Source organism: Salvelinus namaycush, chromosome 21 (genome assembly GCF_016432855.1).
Source record: "Salvelinus namaycush isolate Seneca chromosome 21, SaNama_1.0, whole genome shotgun sequence".
NCBI classification, from domain to species: Eukaryota; Metazoa; Chordata; class Actinopteri; order Salmoniformes; family Salmonidae; genus Salvelinus; species Salvelinus namaycush.
Window position 1 is genome coordinate 21061798 of NC_052327.1, and position 19809 is coordinate 21081606.

The following is a 19809-nucleotide window of genomic DNA, read 5'->3' on the forward strand; positions in this document are numbered from 1 at the left end:
AATCCCAACCCTACCTCATAATCAATACTTGACAGGGAACAGGGCAGAATGTCATGGGAAGTCCCTATGACTTCTACTAGTACAGTACATTTGCAAGGGACTCAGAAGTGAATTGGTATCCCTGCTGCAATGACCTGACACCCTTTCCATTCTGCTGGACCCCTGACTATTGACTTCATGTGGACAGATTGTTCTTCACCAGACCAATGTTGTTGGCACTACATGGTACACCACCCTAGAATGCAGGCTGGTGTCCAAAACAGTAGAACAGGAGGATGATTCAAATTCACATACCGTTTTGAAGACTTACCACAGTTCTATGATATTTGCAAGATTCATAGGTTGTACAGGTAACTGCCAAAATAAAGGAAACACTTGAGTAAATGAGGGATACAAAGTATATTGAAAGCAGGTGCTTCCACACAGGTGTGGTTCTGTGTGGTTCCTGAGTTAATTAGGCAATTAACATCCCATCATGGTTAGGGTGAGGTATAAAAATGCTGGGCAGGGCATTATTTTGGCTACAGTGGCTATGCCCTCATAGGATGCCAACGCCCCCGTCCACAGGGCACGAGTGGTCACTGAATGGTTTGATGAGCATGAAAAGAAAAACGATGTAAACCATATGCCATGGTCGTCTCAGTCACCAGATCTCAACTAAATTGAACACTTATGGGAGACTCTGGTGCGGCGCTTGAGACAGCGTTTTCCACCACCATTAAAAAACCCACCAAATTATTGAATTTCTTGTAGAAGAATGGTGTTGCATCCCTCCAATAGAGTTCCAGACCCTTGTAGAATCTATGCCAAGATGCATTGAAGCTGTTCTGACCTGTGGTGGCCTAACACCCTATTAAGACACTTTATGTTGGTGTTTCCTTTATTTTGGCAGTTACCTGTATCTGCAAGACAGATTTGTGTTTGTTATGGTAGCTCTGTCTGTCTTGGGAGACTAGATCTGGTTTTCGGAGTCATGTATTTGTTAACTTGTTTATGTGTTTGTGTGTCTGTGTGTTGGGAGATTACATTAATTGATTGAATTTCAATCAATCTTAATGGCTTCTCCCTGGCAAGCACCACCCTCAATTCAGTCTGGGGTTGAACGGCGGACCGTGGAAGCATATAAATCAGAGTGTGGGCTTCCCTTGTAGCGGAATTAAAACTGGCAGGGTGATGACAAAAACACCAACACAATTTAAAAGCATAGCACAATTAGCATATAGAGAGAAATTAAAGTATAGCTAATTTGTATACTCAGACTGACGATAACATATACATTGATTGAAGCAACCGACAATACATTTTCAATACTGTCCCTCCATGTACAGTCTGGTCCATAATTATTGGCACCACTGATAACGATGAGCAAAAAATACTCAAATAAATTATACACATATTGCATGCAAAAAAAAAGACAATTGTATTATTACATACTAATACAATTGCTCAGAGAATGAGATGTTGTTTAACAGCTAATAATAAAATGATCAGATAGGGGTAAAAATTACTGGCACCCCTGTTTTCAGAACTCCAACACGCTACCCTTGCGAGGATAATGACACTGAGCCTATTTCTAAACTGTTTTATGAGTTGGAGAACACATTGGGAGGGATCTTAGACCATTCCTCCATACAGAATCTTTCCAGATCCATGATATCCTTCGTCTGCGCTTCTGGACTGCCCTCTTCAAGTCAAACCACAGAGACTGAGATGGCCATTGCAAAATGTTTATTTTGTGGTCAATTAAGCATTTCTTTGTGGATTTTGATGTGTGCTTGGGGTTATTGTCTTACTGGAATATCCACTTGCCGCCAAGTGGCATCCTCCCGGCAGAGGCAACCAGGTTTTGGCTAAAACGTCCTGGTACTTGGTAAGGTTCATGATAGCGTTGACATTAACTAGGGCCACAGAGCCAGTGGAAGCAATATAGTCCCATAACATCAAAGACCCACCGCCATATTTTACTGTAAGTTTGAGGTACTTTTCTGCATATGCTTCAGTTTTTCGACGCCAAACCCACCACTGGTGTGTGTGGCCAAAGAGCTCTATTTTCATGTCGTCTGACCATAGCACCGGTTCCAAGCCAAGTGCCAATACCGTTTATCAAATTCCAGGCGGCGTTATGGTCAGATGACATGAAAATAGAGCTCTTTGGCCACACACACCAGTGGTGGGTTTGGCGTCGAAAAACTGAAGCATATGCAGAAAAGTACCTCAAACTTACAGTAAAATATGGCGGTGGATCTTTGATACTATTTTGTACAGTATTTTTTGCTCATCTTTATCACGGGTGCCAATAATTATGGACCTGACTGTATGTCATTACGTTCTAAAGAGCAGATGAATCATAATAATGAAGCTTTCCTCATTTGGAACAATGGCATTGGATTGTTGGATTAACATTGCAGCTTACCAACAGTGGCTATTGAGGGAGTGTAAAGGAACTATACACCCAGCATAGTTAGTTAAACAGTGATCTGAATGAAAATGCATTCCTCTATGACGTGATATCATGCTATCATTGTCCGCTGCCTCTCAAACTGCTGCATGAGACATGCTCAATGTACATTCATGTGCATGTCAAGGTTGCCTGCCTTCGCGTTGCCTTTCAGATTCACATAGCCTTGCTATTTGTTGTATCGTTTCCAACAGGGTCTATGAAGCCATGTCATACTTCTCAGCTCACAAACACAGTGCCATGTCAGATCTGTGTGCCTGCCTGCAGACTGAGAACCAACAGCTAATTTGGTTTGGGGGAGCCCGGGCATCATTTTCATTATACAGATGGGGCTGTCAGATATGCTGCCTGTGAAAAACCCAGCTCAGACTGTGCTCTTGCTTACTGTGTCATATCCCTTGAGGGCAGTTTTCTTGGTTTTCCTGAAGGAGAGGAGCGGACACTGCTGACATGTCCCAACTTCCCCTGATACACCCTCTGAGAGTGGGGTCACGGCCAACAATTAGAGTTAAGTGCCTTGCTCAAGGGCACATCCACAGATTTTTCACCTTGTCGGCTCGAGGATTCCAACTAGCGACATTTCAGTTACTGGCTCAACGCTCTAACCAGTAGGCTACCTGCCACCCATTTTACTGAGCTGCTTATTGCGAAGGTACCATTAAGGAAAAGTAGCCTGCAGAACACATTAAGTAGGATGAGACTCAATGGACTATTTGACATTTACTGCAAATGTAACTTCTTTTTCACAATGGCAATTACAGTCTGTATCTAGTGAAAATCCCCTGTGCCACTGTAATAATCCCTTTGTAATGCCAGCACAGCTTCAGCAACTCCATTCTCATCTCGGCTAAAAGCTCTATATTCTGGTCACCGGGAAGAAGTCAAAGAAATACTCTTCTGCTACAAACAAAATACAGCAAGAGTGGTTCTGCCCTAGACGTGGCACATCTTCACAAATAGACATATTGAGCATGCATCACTTCTCCTTGTACATTTGTACATTAGTAAAGGTAAAGAGTTCAGGGCAGGGCAGGTATCAGTAAAGGTCAACAAACACATCATCATGAGGCAGGTGAATGCAGGGTCACCGTTCACAGCCACTGTGTCAAAACACCACCTGTTCTCTAAAAACACTGGACGGTGACCAAAAATACATAATTGAGTCGATTATGAATGTACAGTATAGCTTGATATAACAAACACACAAATACATTTAGTACATGGAATCATTTGTTATCTATAAAACATACAAAGGCGCTTACCCTGTAGTAGTCTGTGCTGTAGATGTCCCTGGACATTCCAAAGTCCCCAATCTTCACCAGCAGGCCGTTGCCCACCAGGCAGTTCCGAGTGGCTAAATCACGGTGCACAAAGTGCTGGGAGGCCAGGTACATCATCCCCGCGGCGATCTGAGTGGCAATGTGCAGCATCTGAGACAGGCCCAGCTCCCCATTGGTCTGCAGCGGCTGTCCGTCAACCAGGATCATAGCGTCGGGCCCATGGGCTCTGTGGATTGGGACGGGAGGGAGGGAGGGAGGGAAGCAGGCAGGCAGGAAATCATCAAACAAATAAGGACTTGAGCTCAGACTTAGTGAACTTGTCTCAAGACAGAATCACCATAACTAACTTCATATTGCATTTTGAAATTATTATAGCTGTGAATAGTATGTGACAGTAGTATGTTATTCAGTTGTAATGGATTGGACATTAGATGCATTTTACAGTCAACCTTTAATTGAAACAGGAACATTGGCAATGTCATTAATGTACAGGGCCACTGGGTGCAAAACCAACAGGAGCTTCTCCGTATGAATTAATTCAGAGAAACATTAATGGAAATGCTATTAGCCATGACATTTGCATGTGTAAAGCCACCAGCAAGCTGACGTCTGCCTGATCTGCCTCTGCTATTGAGCACCAATGTTCCCTGCCACTGCAGAGGATCCAGAGGTTTAACAATGTCTAACCATAAAGGAGATCAGCCATCTCATTTGCAATCTGAGTCACAGTTTCCCCAGTCTGTGGAGGCTCAGTCAGCAGTCTGCCGTTACAGTGTTTTGTGGTTTTACACTTAACAGGTCATCGCTACTTAATGTACAGTGTAGCAAATAGGAAGTCGCTGCTCTGAGGGGGAGCAATCTATGAATTACAGCCTGATGCTTGCGGTAAGACCTCATGGTTGTTTACTTGTATGTAGAAATTAGGAAATGGACAATAACTTATTTTATCTCTGGAAATGATCATATCTATTACATTTCTGGCCAAAGGGTTTATTGTATGACCACCTCTAATACTGCTGATCATTATGCAGGTTAGTGTACTGTGGATCAGTACATCACTACTGGGGTGCAGTCAACCTGCCATTCATTGTTTAGTCTATAGACAGTTTGATATTGGTAAACAGTGGGAGATGCCGCCCCCCCCCCCCCCCCCCCCACACACACCTCTATTAAGCTGAGTAAACTTCCACAACCCCAAAAACATATATATATGAAGTCTGTTTCTCAGCTTGTGTTACTCATGGGCTACACCAAAGACAAATGTTTTGAAGTTAGTAAGAGTTTAACACGTCTTGCTTATCTCACACATTTCTCTGCTTTATTCAGCTGAGTAAACTTAGCAAATCCAACGACACACATGATAAAAAATGATGTTTCTCCGTTGACAGCTTGTAATCCTTGGCTACAGCACCCAAAGACAGAATTTAGTAAGAGTTGAGCACATCTTGCTTATCCCACCCATCTCTACTTTATTCAGCTGAGTAAACTTTCCAAATTCCACCAACACACATTAGAAAAGTATTCCTCAGTTGTCAGCTTGTAATACTCATGGGCTACATCACCCAAAGACTCATTTACAGAACTTAGTTGAGAGCTGAGCACGTCTTGTGCATTCAGTTGACACAGTTTACCTGAGAAACTTGTTGAGGTCCCCGTGCTTCATGTACTCAAAGACCATGATGAGGGGGTCTCCATCAACACACACACCATAGAACTTGACAATGTGCTCATGCTGCAGGTTGGTCAATAGTTCCGCCTCCCTCTGGAAATCTTTTCTCGCTGCAAGGGTGGGGTCCTTCAGCGTCTGAGAAAATACAAGGGTGGGGTCCTTCAGCGTCTGAGAAAATACAAGGGTGTTTAACTGCTTAGCAAAGTATGATACTGTTGGACATAGGTTTTTCTCAAAGAAACAGAGCATTAAAGTTTTTTGGCTTCTTACAATGAACCCTGGATAAACACTGACACCCACACACACAATAACATCTGGCTGGAGCAAACACAACAGAGACAGGGTAATAAATGGAGCAGGGAGCGGTAAAGCACTTTAATCTTTCCATTTGAGGAGCAGAACATGAGGAGCAGAACACTCTTGTGAATTCATGAATGGTTTTTACTAGATTACTTGTAGTTTTTCATGTTGTCTGTCTGTAATTTTTTGTAATGACTTGGTGCTGCCTATCTTGGCCAGGACGCTCTTGAAAAAGAGATTTTAAATCTCAATGAGCCCTTCCTGGTTAAATAAAGGTTAATAAATAAATAAATAAATAAATGAACGAAACATTTCTTGACATGTTATCACAATGACCCGGCAAACTGTACAGCTTTACAGAAGCAGATCATTTTGTAATTGACTTCATTAGGCGTCCCATACACAATCTGACATTTCATTATATAGCCGTGATAAGAGGCTCCGTGCCTCACCAGATGTAGACGCTGTTGTTGTCTACCGTATTGGCTAAGAGTTATGGTATCATTATTGAAGAGCTTATCGGCTGGAAATAAACCTCCTCCCTAAAATCCCACCTATGAAATAGCTTGGCCTTTACGCTCAATCTCTTGTCTCTCACTGATCCTCCAAATGTAAAAGGTAGGATTTACTCCTTACTGAGTCTGGGATGACTGCCAAGCCGTCATTGCTGGTTGCTTCTCCATTAAAAAATGAAACATTTTGCAGCTGTACTGTAAACTAAAGTTTGGAAACAAAATGCATGTTTCCCGGAAATGGTCATGATACAATCCTCTAATTATGTAAACCAAAATTATCATTCATAGAATTCATAACACTATCTAACAGATATTTGATATTCAACAATGATAATCACAAGGTTTTTCTAATGCTGTATTAATTTTAATTCTCTTGGATGACTATATGACGATGCAAAGGGGAATTTGAATGTATGGCAGTGCCCGTGGACAGATGGCAAGGCATCCATCCCTATTCTCCCGGATGCTTTATGACCCCTATGCTGCTAGAGGAGTGGTGTGTTCCTAGTCCACCTGGATCTACAGGACAGACTAGAGAGACAGCCAGCTAGCTAGCACAGACACACAGAGTAAACCATTTTTACGGAGGCTTCCAGACTTGTTGACCTACACATATTTCCAAAATATCCTGACATTCCATTATAACCTATATCTAAATATACAGTGCATTCGGAAAGTATTCAGACCCCTTGACTTTGTCCACATTTTGTTACATTACATCCTTATTCTAAAATTGATTAAATCGTTTTTCCCCCCTCATCAATCTACACACAATACTCCATAATGACAAAGCAAAAACAGGTTTTTCTACATTTTTGCAAATGTATAAAAAATGTCAAACTGAAATATCACATTTACGTAAGTATTCAGACCCTTTACTCAGTACTTTGTTGAAGCACCTTTGGCAGTGATTACAAACTTGTGTCTTCATGGTTATGACACTACAAGCTTGGCACACCTGTATTTGGGGAGTTTCTCCCACTCTTCTCTGCAGATCCTCTCAAGCTCTGTCAGGTTGGATGGGGAGCGTTGCTGCACAGCTATTTTCAGGTCTCTCCAGAGATGTTTGATCGGGTTCAAGTCCGGGCTCTGGCTGGGCCACTCAAGGACATTCAGAGACTTGTCCTGAAGCCACTCCTGCGTTGTCTTGGCTTTGTGCTTAGGGTCGTTGTCATGTTGGAAGGTGAACCTTCACCCCAGTCTGAGGTCCTGAGCGCTCTGGATCAGGTTTTCATCAAGGATCTCTCTGTACTTTGCTCCGTTCATCTTTACCTCGATCCTGACTAGTCTCCCAGTCCCTGTCTCTGAAAAACATCCCCACAGCATGATGCTGCCACCACCATGCTTACCATTAGGGATGGTGCCAGGTTTCAGGCCTGGCATTCAGGCCAAAGAGTTCAATCTTGGTTTCATCAGACGAGAGAATCTTGTTTCTTGAGTCTTTAGTCTTGAGTCTTGAGTCTTTAGGTGCCTTTTGGCAAACTCCAAGTGGGCTGTCATGTGCCTTTTACTGAGGTGTGGCTTCCATCTAGCCACTACCATAAAGGCCTGATTGGTGGAGTGCTGCAGAGATGGTTGTCCTTCTGGAAGGTTCTCCCATCTCCACATAGAAACTCTGGAGCTCTGTCAGAGTGACCATCGGGTTCTTGGTCATCTCCCTGACCAAGGCCCTTCTCCCCTGATTGTTCAGTTTGGATGGCTCTAGGAAGAGTCTTGGTGGTTCCTTACTTCTTTCATTTAAGAATGATGGAGGCCACTGTGTTCTTGTGGACATTCAAAGCTGCATAAATGTTTTGGTACCCTTCCCAAGATCTGTGCCTCGATACAATCTTGTCTCGTCGCTCTACGGACAATTCCTTCGACCTCACGGCTTGGTTTTTGCTCTGACATTCACTGTCAACTGTGGGACCTTATATAGACAGGTGTTTGCCTTTTCAAATCATGCTCAATCAATTGAATTTACCACAGGTGGACTCCAATCAAGTTGTAGAAACATCTCAAGGATGATCAATGGAAACAGGATGCACCTGAGCTCAATTTCGAGTCTCATAGCAAAGGGTCTGAATAATTATGTAAATAAGGTATTTCTGTCTTGTATTTGTCATTATGGGGTATTGTGTGTAGATTAATGAGAAAAAAATATAGATTTTAACCATTTTAGAATAAGGCTTTAATGTCACAAAATGTGGAAAAGTATACACTCCTGTATATTTGTCTGTAATCTATTTCAATAGGATCCACTCTGGTGACTGGGGATGTGAAGAAAGGAAGGAAGGAGGAAAAAAGGAAGAAAAAGCTAGCTCAGTGTTGCCACCATTACTCTTGATCAAAGCATCTGAAGAGTAGAACATTTTGGGAGATGATTTAACATCCCTCACAGACAGCCTTATTGCTTCAGCTGCAGCCTTGGCACCTTAGTAAGGTCGGCCTCTTTCTCCTGCCTGTGCACTGCGGCTCCCTCCCTCCTGCTCCACACTATCATGGCTAACATCATTCCATGGATGAGCGCCTTGATGAAGAGTGATGGTGACAAGAGAGGAACAGTGATAAATGTGCCCCTTGTCACCAACCGGGATCACCATTATACTGTGACCCCCCTCCTTCAGCATCTAGGTACCTTTTATGACCTTTGAACTTTAATATCCTCAACCCCTGTCAGTTGAAATTCGCATTTTAACACAGAGGTTACAGTCAAAATCTTTACGTGAAATTGAATAAATCAAGCGCAAGAATTACTGACAGTCACTTCTCATTCAAGATTGTGACAGTACAAACCCACTGCGTTTAAGGATGGATTTGACACAAATGTCATGTGACCAGCTACCAATATCATGTGATAATTTAAACAGGATTTTTTGGGGGGGGAGAATAATGTATGACTCAATTTCATTGTGCACTAACTCAAAATGGATGTCGCTGTAAACAGGTCCTGTGTTAGGTGTCTCAGCATCAACAAGAGCTGATGTAACACAATCCCAATAGACCTGATTAACCTCGAAGCTGTGAACATCTATACCTTCATAATAATGGGTTGTAAATTCATGAACAATCATAATAGTTACACAGGCTGTTTGCTGGCTACCACTAGTGTTCTAAAGTACCTAAGTAAAAATACTTGAAAGTACTACTTCCGTGCTTTTTTGGGGTATCTGTATTTTACTTTACTTTTGATATTTATGACAACTTTTACTTTTACTTCATTACATTCCTATAGAAAATTATGTACTTTTTACTCCATACATTTTCCCTGACACCCAAAAGTACTTGTTACATTTTGAATGCTTAGCAGGACAGGAAAATTGTATAATTCACACACGTATCAAGAGAACATCCCTGGTCATCCCTACTGCCTCTGATGCAGCGGACTCACTAAACACATGCTTCATTTGTAAATTATGTCTGAGTGTTGGAGCGTGCCCCTGCCTATTCGTAAATAAAAAAAACAAGAAAATAGTACCGTCTATTTTCTTAATAAGGAATTTGAAATGATTTATACTTTAACTTTTAATTCTTACATATATTTTAGCAATTACATTTACTTTTGATACTTATGAATATTTAAAACCAAATACTTTTAGACATTTTACTCAAGTATGATTTTACTGGGTGACTTTCACTTGGGTCATTTTCTAATAAGGTATCTTTACTTTTACTCAAGTATGACAATTGGGTACTTTTTCCACCAGTGGCTACCACCTTAATCAAGCCCCAACAGCAATCCAGGAGTACTCCTCTAAAGTTGCATACATATTGATCGCTTTATCTAGCATTAGTAGTGTGTTACAAGGTACACACATTATGGCCCTGGTTGAATGACAGATGTATGGTTTTGGTCTTAGTGCTGCAACCAATCCCACTGAGACCCATTTAGGATCAGGAAGTCTATGAACACCCTTAAGCATCACTAACAATCAGCTATATTATAACATGCCTCCTAAGACAGCCAGACATATGTTGCTTTTTTAAAGACAAGGGATCACTGAATAAGTCAGGGGCAATACTTGTAAAAGACTGATATGGTATTTATTAATTGAATCAATATGCTCAAGGATGGATTGGACAATACAGTCCTTATTGCATAATCTTGATGTGTAATTAGATATAAATGTCTGTCAGCAACAAAACTGGGGTCTGTTCACAAGGTCCTGTCTTGTTGTTGCTAGAAATGCAGGGCTAATGCAGTAGACAGCATGGTCAAAGCCAAATCTACTTCCTTCGGCTGGTTACATTTCAGGGGAAGGACAAAATTACTGGGGGGTTTCAGAGAAAATGAAAACTTCTCAGGAGTGAGCTGCTGTGCTCAAACTGCATGCACCAGGCATCCAGTCAGCTTCCCCATCTAAAAACCAATTTAGGGCTGCTTATTGTTTAGATAACTGCAGGCCTTAACACACTGAGGCTGTGTGTTTGTGTGTGTGTGTGTGTGTGTGTGTGTGTGTGTGTGTGTGTGTGTGTGTGTGTGTGTGTGTGTGTGTGTGTGTGTGTGTGTGTGTGTGTGTGTGTGTGTGTGTGTGTGTGTGTGTGTGTGTGTGTGTGTGTGTGTGTGTGTGTGTGTGTGTGTGAGAGAGAGAGAGAGAGAGAGAAAAGAGGCAAACACAGATGGTTAATGCCCACCAACTGTAAATATTGCTCATAGTTGTTTGTTCCAACTGACAGTTTGTTATCCAATTAATGCTATTTAGCCTTTTATTTCATGATCAGCACCATTGAGATCAAGAATTGCAACAGTGAAGATATAACACACTTCTTAGGCTTGGGCATTATATGATTTTCAATACCGTAAAAAAATGGTGGTTGGGTGCTTAAGTTCAGGTTCGAGCCCTGAATGCTGATTGGCTGACAGCCGTGGAATATCACACCGTATACCACGGGTATGACAAAACATGTATTGTTACTGCTCTAATTACGTTGGTAACCAATTTATAATAGCAATAAGGCACCTCGGTGGTTTGTGGTATATGGCCAATATACCACAGCTAAGGGCTGTGTCCAGGCACTCCGCGATGCGTCGTGCATAAGAACAGCCCTTAGCCGTGGTATTTTAGCCATATACCCCCCCCTCAGGCCTTACTGCTTAAATATAATAAACAATTAATACCCAGCTCAGGGCTCCAGCTATGCATTTGGTTTGCTAACTTGCTAAGTGGCTAAATATCATGAGCAAGTTTCTTGGTTACAGGAGAGACATACAATCCCCTCCTGGATGGATATCCCGGTTGCCAACAAAAGTATTATTATTATTATTTTAGTTTTTTATAGCGCCACTTGTGTGCACTTCCGGTAATACCATAAACCCCGGTATGATACAGAAATGGTCTGACGATATGAAAATCTGGATACCACCCAGCCCTAACACACAAAGTGACACAATACATCTTGACCCAAAAGTTGTGATATTCAAGTCAACCATAATGACCTGTACAGCATGTAATACATGCTTCAAATTATGCCAAGTTAACCTGCTAGTGAGATATTTAGCCCTGAATGTGATTTCCAGAGAAAACTTTCTCACCCATTGTAACGTTCGTCATATTCCTCCTCCTCGGACGAGGAGGAGCATGGATCGGACCAACACGCAGCGAGGTATGTAGACATAATGAATTTAATTGAACAGACGAACACTGACACGAAATACACTTGAATAAACTATAAAACAACAAACGACGTTAAACAGACCTGAACATGAGAACTACATAAAAACGAAGAACGAACGAGACATACCGTGTGGTGCAACAAAACACAGACACAGCGACAATCACCCACAAACAAACAGTGAGAACAGCCTACCTTAATATGGTTCTCAATCAGAGGAAACGTCAAACACCTGCCTCTAATTGAGAACCATATCAGGCAACACATTTAACCCAACATAGAAACACATAACATAGAATGCCCACCCCAACTCACGCCCTGACCAACTAAACACATACAAAAACAACAGAAAACAGGTCAGGAACGTGACACCCATTAGTCAGCTATTGTCACTAGGGTTGAATGGCGGAAACCCGGTTACTGAGATTTACCGCCCAAAACCACTCCCTTTTCCCGGAATAAATAACTGAGAGAAACCAGTATGTTATAATATACTATTTATGTGAACAGCATGGCATGAAATGTAACTTAAATGATATGCAATGCTTAAATCTGTCTTCTCTACGGCCTATGCATGATGAATCATCAACACTCAGGGTGGGGACAGAAAGCCCATCTCAGTATGAAGTGCAGTTCACAATGAATGTGGACCTATCATCTCATCATGGTAACTTTTTTTCTTGTGACAGGACGGCCTACATTTGCTGCAGCATAGCCTATGCTACAGTAATGTAAAGACTGAATGCGTGTCTAATTCACCTCCATCTGGCTTTACGGGGTCACCTTCTTTTTTTATTGTACATTTTTTGCAGCTCCAGAGTTTTAAAAACAGCTTATCACTCGAATATTGTTGCTTTAAATCAGTGCATGCGCGAGCACTCTCTCTCTCTCTCTCTCTCCCCATCAATTCCATTCAAAAGACATCCAAAATAGATAACCCCATTCTAGATTTATATACAGTGCATTCGGAAAGTATTGAGGCCCCTTGACTTTTCCACATTTTGTTACGTTACAACCTTATTCTAAAATGGATCAAATACATTTTTTCCCTCAACAATCTACACACAATACTCAATAATGACAAACAAAAACATTTGTTTTGTAATTTTTACAAAAACTGAAATATGACATTTACGTAAGTATTCAGACCATTTACTCAGTACTTTGTTGAAGCACCTTTGGCAGCGATTACAGCCTCAAGTCTTATAGGGTATGACGCTACAAGCTTGGCACACCTGTATTTGAGGAGTTTCTTCCATTCTTCTCTGCAAATCATCCCAAGCTCTGTCAGGTTGGATGAAGAGCGTCGGTGCACAGCTATTTTCTGGTCTCTCCAGAGATGTTATATCGGGTTCAAGTCTGGGCTCTGGCTGGGCCACTCAAGGAAATTCAGAGACTTTTCCCGAACCCACTACTGCGTTGTCTTGGCTGTGTGCTTAGGGTGAACCTTTGCCCCAGTCTGAGGTCCTGAGCTCTCTTGAGCAGGTTTTAATCAAGGATCTCTCTGTACCTTGCTCCGTTCATCTTTCCCTCGATTCTGACTAGAATCCCAGTAAATGCAGCTGAAAAACATCCACACAACATGATGCTGCCACCACCATGCTTCACCGTAGTGATGAGCCCAGGATTCCTCCAGACGTGACGCTTGGCATTCAGGCCAAAGAGTTCAATCTTGGTTTCATCAGACCAAAGAATCTGGTTTCTCATGGTCTGAGAGTCCTTTAGGTGCCTTTTGGCAAACTCCAAGCGGGCTGTCATGTGCCTTTTACTGAGGAGTGGCTTCCGTCTGGCCAAACTACCATAAAGGCCTGCTTGGTGGAGTGCTGCAGAGATGGTTGTCCTTCTGGAAGGTTCTCCCATCTCCACAGAGGGACTCTGGAGCTCAGGTGTGTGCCTTTCCAAAGCATGTCCAGTCAATTGAATTTACCACAGGTGGACTCCAATCAAGTTGCAAAAACATCTCAAGCATGATCAATGGAAACAGGATGGACCTGAGCTCAATTTTGAGGCTCATAGCAAAGGGTCTGAATACTTATGTAAATAAGGTATTTCTGTTTTTATACATTTGTATACATTTCTATAAACCTGTTTTCACTTTGTTATTATGGGGTATTGTGTGTAGATTGATGAGGAAAAACATTTATTTAAAACCTTTTGAGCTTTTTCCTAGTTGTCCGTTTGAGTTTTACTCTGTCAGAACCTAACAGTAACAAAATGTGGAAAAAGGGGAGGGGTCTGAATACTTTCCGAATGCACTGTAAAGCCCTATATATAGATGTCCTAGCCTACCTCTTTCAGGTAATAGATTATATGCAGTATTAGCATTATATTTAGCTAATTAATGATGGGTTATGCATAATAAGCTTATAACTTATAGCATCGGTCTCTTGCGCAATACGTACTCACATGTGCTCTGCTAGCCTCTCTCCTTAAAAAAAACGCTCCTTAGCTCTTGGAGTCCCATGCAGGAAAAGCTAGACTAGAATAGCTTGCTGGACATGAACTTTTTAGCATTTCTTATACTAATAGACTATTCGAAGAGGGATGCAAGCTCTTGGTTGCTGAATGTTAAATACAGCAGCCAATATAACTCACGGGTAGTTTGAAAAGGATTTGAAAGGATTGGTCATGGCTCACATCAAAACCATTATCCCAGAAAACCCTAAACCCACTCCAATTTTTATACCGCCCCAACAGGTCCACAGATGATGCAATCTCTATTGCACTCTACACTCTACATTGCCCTTTCCCACCTGGACAAAAATAACACCTATGTGAGAATGCTATTCATTGACTATAGCTCAGCGTTCAACACCATAGTGCCCTCAAAGCTCATCACTAAGCTAAGGACCCTGGGACCAAACACATCCCTCTGAACAGCTAATCAAAGGGCTACTCAGACCCCTCTTTTACGCTGCTACTCTCTGTTTATTATCTATGCATAATCACTTTAATAACTCTACCTACATGTACATACTACCTCAATTACCTCGACTAACCGGTGACCTCGCACATTGAATCTGTACCGGTACTCCCTATATATAGCCTCGCTATTGTTATTTTACTGCTGCTGTTTAATTATTTGTTCATTTTATTTTCAATTTTTTAAGCATCTATTTTTTACTTAACACTTATTTTTCTTAAAACTTCTTAAAGCATTGTTGGTTAAGGGCTTGTAAGTAAAGATTTCACTGTAAGGTCTAGTTGTACTCGGCGCATGTGACAAATACAATTTTATTTTATTTGAAAGATGAGTGAATACACAATGGCGGTAGTCTATAGCAGTTATTTATTCAGACCCATAACCATTCAATCTTTGTGAAGAGAAGTGAAAGCCTTCTGCATCTAATTCTAGTCCTATATTATTCAATAATGTCATTAGAATGATGAAGATAAGGACAACAAAACGTATTTATTTTAGGCTAGCCGTTGAAAGCAAGGAAGGAACGAAGCAACAATTGTGAGAGAAAGAGGTAGGCAGGTAAATAACATTATGGGAAATATTATGAAAGGTATTTATGGGTCAGCCTACTAATTATACAAATAGGCACTAATTAAAATTAAAATAACATTCTCTAGCCTATCTTATAACTTTGTACGCCGCATGTACTGCACCAGAATCCCATATGCTCTCTTTATCATGGTTTGAACGATGTGCATAATTCCAGTCTATATAATACAATACAGTACAGTAATACAGTTCACACTCAAAAAGATTTGTCTACTGGAGCTAGTAGGATATAGCTAGCTAGCTACATCTATGGACTTTTATGTTTTTCTGTCATGCGTAGCCTAAATCATATATGGATTGGATAACGGCACAATCACTTGGACAAAATTTCTCTCATGAAGTGTATTTTATGTATGGCTTTATTAAATGTTTGAATTTTTGATCAAAGCTCTGATCAAATCCAGATATAGGCCCATTTATATGCTTTATATGCTTTTGAATGACACTCACGGTTTTGGCGGGAAATACCAGCTTAGCCGGTGATTCATTCTTGGGATGGAACATTTGTAAAATACCTGGAAAATATTCAACCCTAGTTGTCACCCCATAGTGGAGTCTCATACATTCAATCTGATACGAGACGACCAACACGGTACTCATAGTGACCTCAATGATTATTAGTATGAATATCGATCTACTCTATTGCAAAAAATTCCTATTTTTATAGATCCACATCTCCAAATCCTTCTTGTGGAGGCAGCTGGCCATGGCAGGGGGGGTGGCCCCGAGAGCCGTTCAAGGATCAAGATAATACAAGTCAGACGCTGAGTGCTGAGAGGCCCTGACCTCTGTGAGTGGTCTGCTGTAACAGGAGAGGGAAATGGCCCTGTGTAACTGAGAGATCATCTCTTACCTTGACAGCCACCAGCATCTTGTCCTTGGTAGGGCTGAGGTTATAGCACTCTGCCAGAAACACCTTCCCAAAGGCCCCCTCTCCCAGCTCCCGCTTCAGAATGATGTCCCGACGCTTTATGTGCTGTACATCTGTAGATAGAGAGGGAGAGAGAGAGGGAGAGTGAGAGGGAGAAAGAGAGGGAGAGAGCGAGGGAGAGAGTTTAAGTAGCAGATCCAGTATCAACAAACCATCAGTGTTTGACAGAATCAAAATTAAGTGATGATTCACTGATGGGACTGGTAAGTCTTAAATCCTGCTACACTCTCAGAAAAAAAGGTTACAGTTTCCTTGGGTACAAAAATATCAAAATACACGTAATGTACCTTCAGAGGTACACATATAATCTCACATGGTACTGGTTGATACCTTTTAGGGTACATGTGTGGATAATCTAGTATAATGGGACATTTTTGTTCCCAATATTTTGAATAGAAAGGTTTAATCATCACACACTCTCAAAAAAAGGGGTACGAAGGTTCATTTCTGTTTTCTAGGCCGGAGGCATGGATTAGTGGCTGGCGAGTGGAAGTGTCATACCAGTTTAAGTGGTCTATGGTTATGTTAATTAAAGTTTGAGCATGTCCACTGCCAGTTCTGAAGTCTTTATAAAGGTTTACATATTGTAAGAGCATGGGACAATAAAAAGCTGTAATTAATATTATAGTGACCTTACCCCAACACTGAGCGACCTTGTCAAGAGCACCTGCCTTCACCGTTGTTAACAGAACTGAGGGGAAACAGTGCCCGACAGGCGGGGGCGAAGGACACTGTCGACCGGTCACCCCCCGCCTTCCGCTAGCACAGCAGGCAGGAGGCTGGGGAGACCCTTTGTGGGTGCTAGCTAGCTAGCATGCTAACTAGCACATGGTGTCGCCACAGACAGATATTTCACCGGATGTATAACTGTGAAGCATCCGGTTGGCGTTTCCACTCACTACCAAATATGGTGATGAGACGGAGCTCAGTGGCCGGCAGTGGGAGAAGATGGAACGAGATGGATTTTGGGAAACATTCTGATAATTTACTCCTTGACTAAACATTTGATCTCAATACAGTTTTCTGTTCCCAAATATACAATCTGTTATGAACAGAGCGGACTAAGTTTTGTAAACTTTACCCTTTGCCAAAGTTTCAAAACGTTGCGTTGTTTAGAAGGTGTGCAAAGGCGAATTGAGTTACTGCACAAGCGCAGTAACTCAATGCTAGAACGTGCCAATAGGATCTCGCTAGCTCCTGCTTGGCTCTGCCTACCTCATTGCTTATTCTGCCCACTCTGGCTCATTTGTTCCCATTTAAAATGACAGGTTGTGGTCTATCTTGGTTTAGTTATAAAATTCTTTGGTGTCACCCCCGCCTCCCACCTGCTGTGTACCAGACTAGCTGGCTAAACTAGCACACTCTTTTAAGGTACAAACTGCAAGGGTACAACTATGTGTATAACTAATGGTCAAATGGACGACTGCCAGTGACAGGCGTTTGTACCCCTTTAAGTAGAATTCTGTACTTTTTTTTCTGAGAGTATATGATGCGTCAGTGGATCTAATTTGATTAACTGGCTAGAGGCATAGAGCCATAAGACCTGCTGTGGAGCTATAGAGTGTTAGAAGAGATGTGAGGGTAAAACACATGATGCTGTTACTTACTTACGGCATACATAAATAAACCACAGTTATAAAATGTCCATTGCCCTGTAATAATCTAACATCTTAAAACCTGCGCACCATAGCAACTGGAGTGAGGAAATGTTCATTCAGTTCCCAACCAATAGGAAAACAATGCTGAAAAGGCTAAATGATCCCTTTCCCTTCCAAATGTAAAAAATTAAATGATCCGAACAATCCAATCAAACCTGGAAAATGTCAGGAACCTGTCTGCAACCTGTACAGTGGTAAAATGGTGGTGAAATCACAGAGTGTACAGACAGTATTAGTCCTTAATCTCAGTGCTTTCCACGTGTTCTGCGTGGCTGAGAGCTGTTGCTGGGGGAGAGTGGCTTCCATATGGCAAGTCACAGCAGCAGCTGGTATTTACTCAATACAGGGGTTCTGGATGAGCTGTTGTCCAACACCAATACCCACTACTGTCCAAGGTCCAGCCAAGCCCAGTACCACAGATACCCCTGGAGGACTAGGGCAGAGCAGAGGAATAGATAAATACTGAGGGATGGGTTGGACAAAGCTCTCATTACTATTGGTTGGCACAAACTAGTCATTGCGCTCATGAATCACCAGTAAAATTGTAGCTACAATATGTAATTAGCACCATCAAGGCAATAAGAAATTATCAACACCATGATAGCACTGCAAATATTTCTGCTTGAACCACAAGGTTCAAAACATCTTAAAAACATGTTTTATAATGGATTGCACTGGACTGTGATAAAAAAAGAAAACATTTTAAAAAAACAGCAAAAAATATCAGGGTGCAGAAATAAATCATTGTTTTTGTCCCTCTGCAATTGCTTATTTAATCCCCTCCCTTCTCAATTTCACAGAAAGACAGTGATAGGTTTACAATAAGCAGGTGGCTATGGGTATGCTGGAAGGTGTGCCATCCATCCACACAAAGCAATTAAGGAAGTTACAAATAGCTTGGGTTAATTGTCTCATTACCACAGCGGTTGTAGTGCGTTCACCTCCCTGTTTATATGGGCGAGGGCACCCATTCAGGGAGGTTACCCTCACTGGGCCTCATCTGTCTCAGTGTGGACCAGCAGCACAGAGCACACAGCTGGGACAGAGCAGGACACAGTCTTCATCCTAATTAGGCTGCTTTGCTTTGGCAGCACAGATGTTGACTCCACTGCAGTGAAAATGACAGAAGACCAAACTAGAGCTGATTTGGATAGAAATGCTGGCAAATTGTTGCTATTTTATTGGGAATGTAGTAACCGTAGCAATTTACCCTCCCACTCTCTTGCACTGTCTACTGTTGACCATAAAAATGACAAACAATAGTGCAGCATTTCATTCAGTCCAATCACAGCATCACTAGCACTTGACTTCTGAATGATGACTATGCAAATGCTGCTGTTTTCGAGAGTGACTTTTCATCAAAAGTGACTTCTCATTATATTATCTCTGTTTAACATATTAGAGCTCAAACACAATTGTACAGATGAGTAAACAGATGTGCCAAATATTTGACAAATCTTCAATCTATCAGTAAAAGGCCACGTTTGAGCACTTGTTTAAAAAAAAAATTTAATTCCCATTTGAACACGTTTTAATAGCGTCTGCTATAAGATCAAAATATTCCCTGGAGTAAACAGTTCATGTTGCTACCATTTGGCTTGAGAAAAAGTGGGAAAAAACATGTGAGGAAACTGAGGCAACAAAATAAATGAAGCAATCTCTGCATGCTCGCTATGCCGGTCCTCAGATGTACAGTGCCTTCGGAAAGTATTCAGACCTCTTGACTTTTTCAATTTTTTGTTACGTTACGGCCTTATTCTAAAATGTATTAAAAAAAATTCTCATCAAATCTACACACAATACCCCATAATGACAAAGCAAAAGAGGTTATTAAGACATTTCTGCAAATGTATTACAAATAAAAAACTGAAATATCACATTTACATAAGTATTCA

The 19809-nt window shown here is 41.5% G+C and overlaps 1 protein-coding gene across 3 annotated transcripts in view; it reads right to left on the minus strand.

Moving 5' to 3' along the window:
* Positions 1–19809, minus strand: part of ntrk3a (neurotrophic tyrosine kinase, receptor, type 3a) — a 240888-nt gene that overhangs the window by 9336 nt on the left and 211743 nt on the right. For 2 of the 3 annotated variants that reach the window (XM_039018080.1, XM_039018079.1), the window contains exons 12-14: positions 16179–16309; positions 5370–5542; positions 3721–3964 (exon numbers count right to left, since the gene is read on the minus strand). In XM_039018080.1, coding sequence (XP_038874008.1) covers positions 3721–3964; positions 5370–5542; positions 16179–16309 — 548 coding nt within the window. Of the gene's footprint in view, positions 1–3720; positions 3965–5369; positions 5576–16178; positions 16310–19809 lie in introns of all 3 variants that reach the window. The other variant, XM_039018077.1, reaches the window with a different exon arrangement.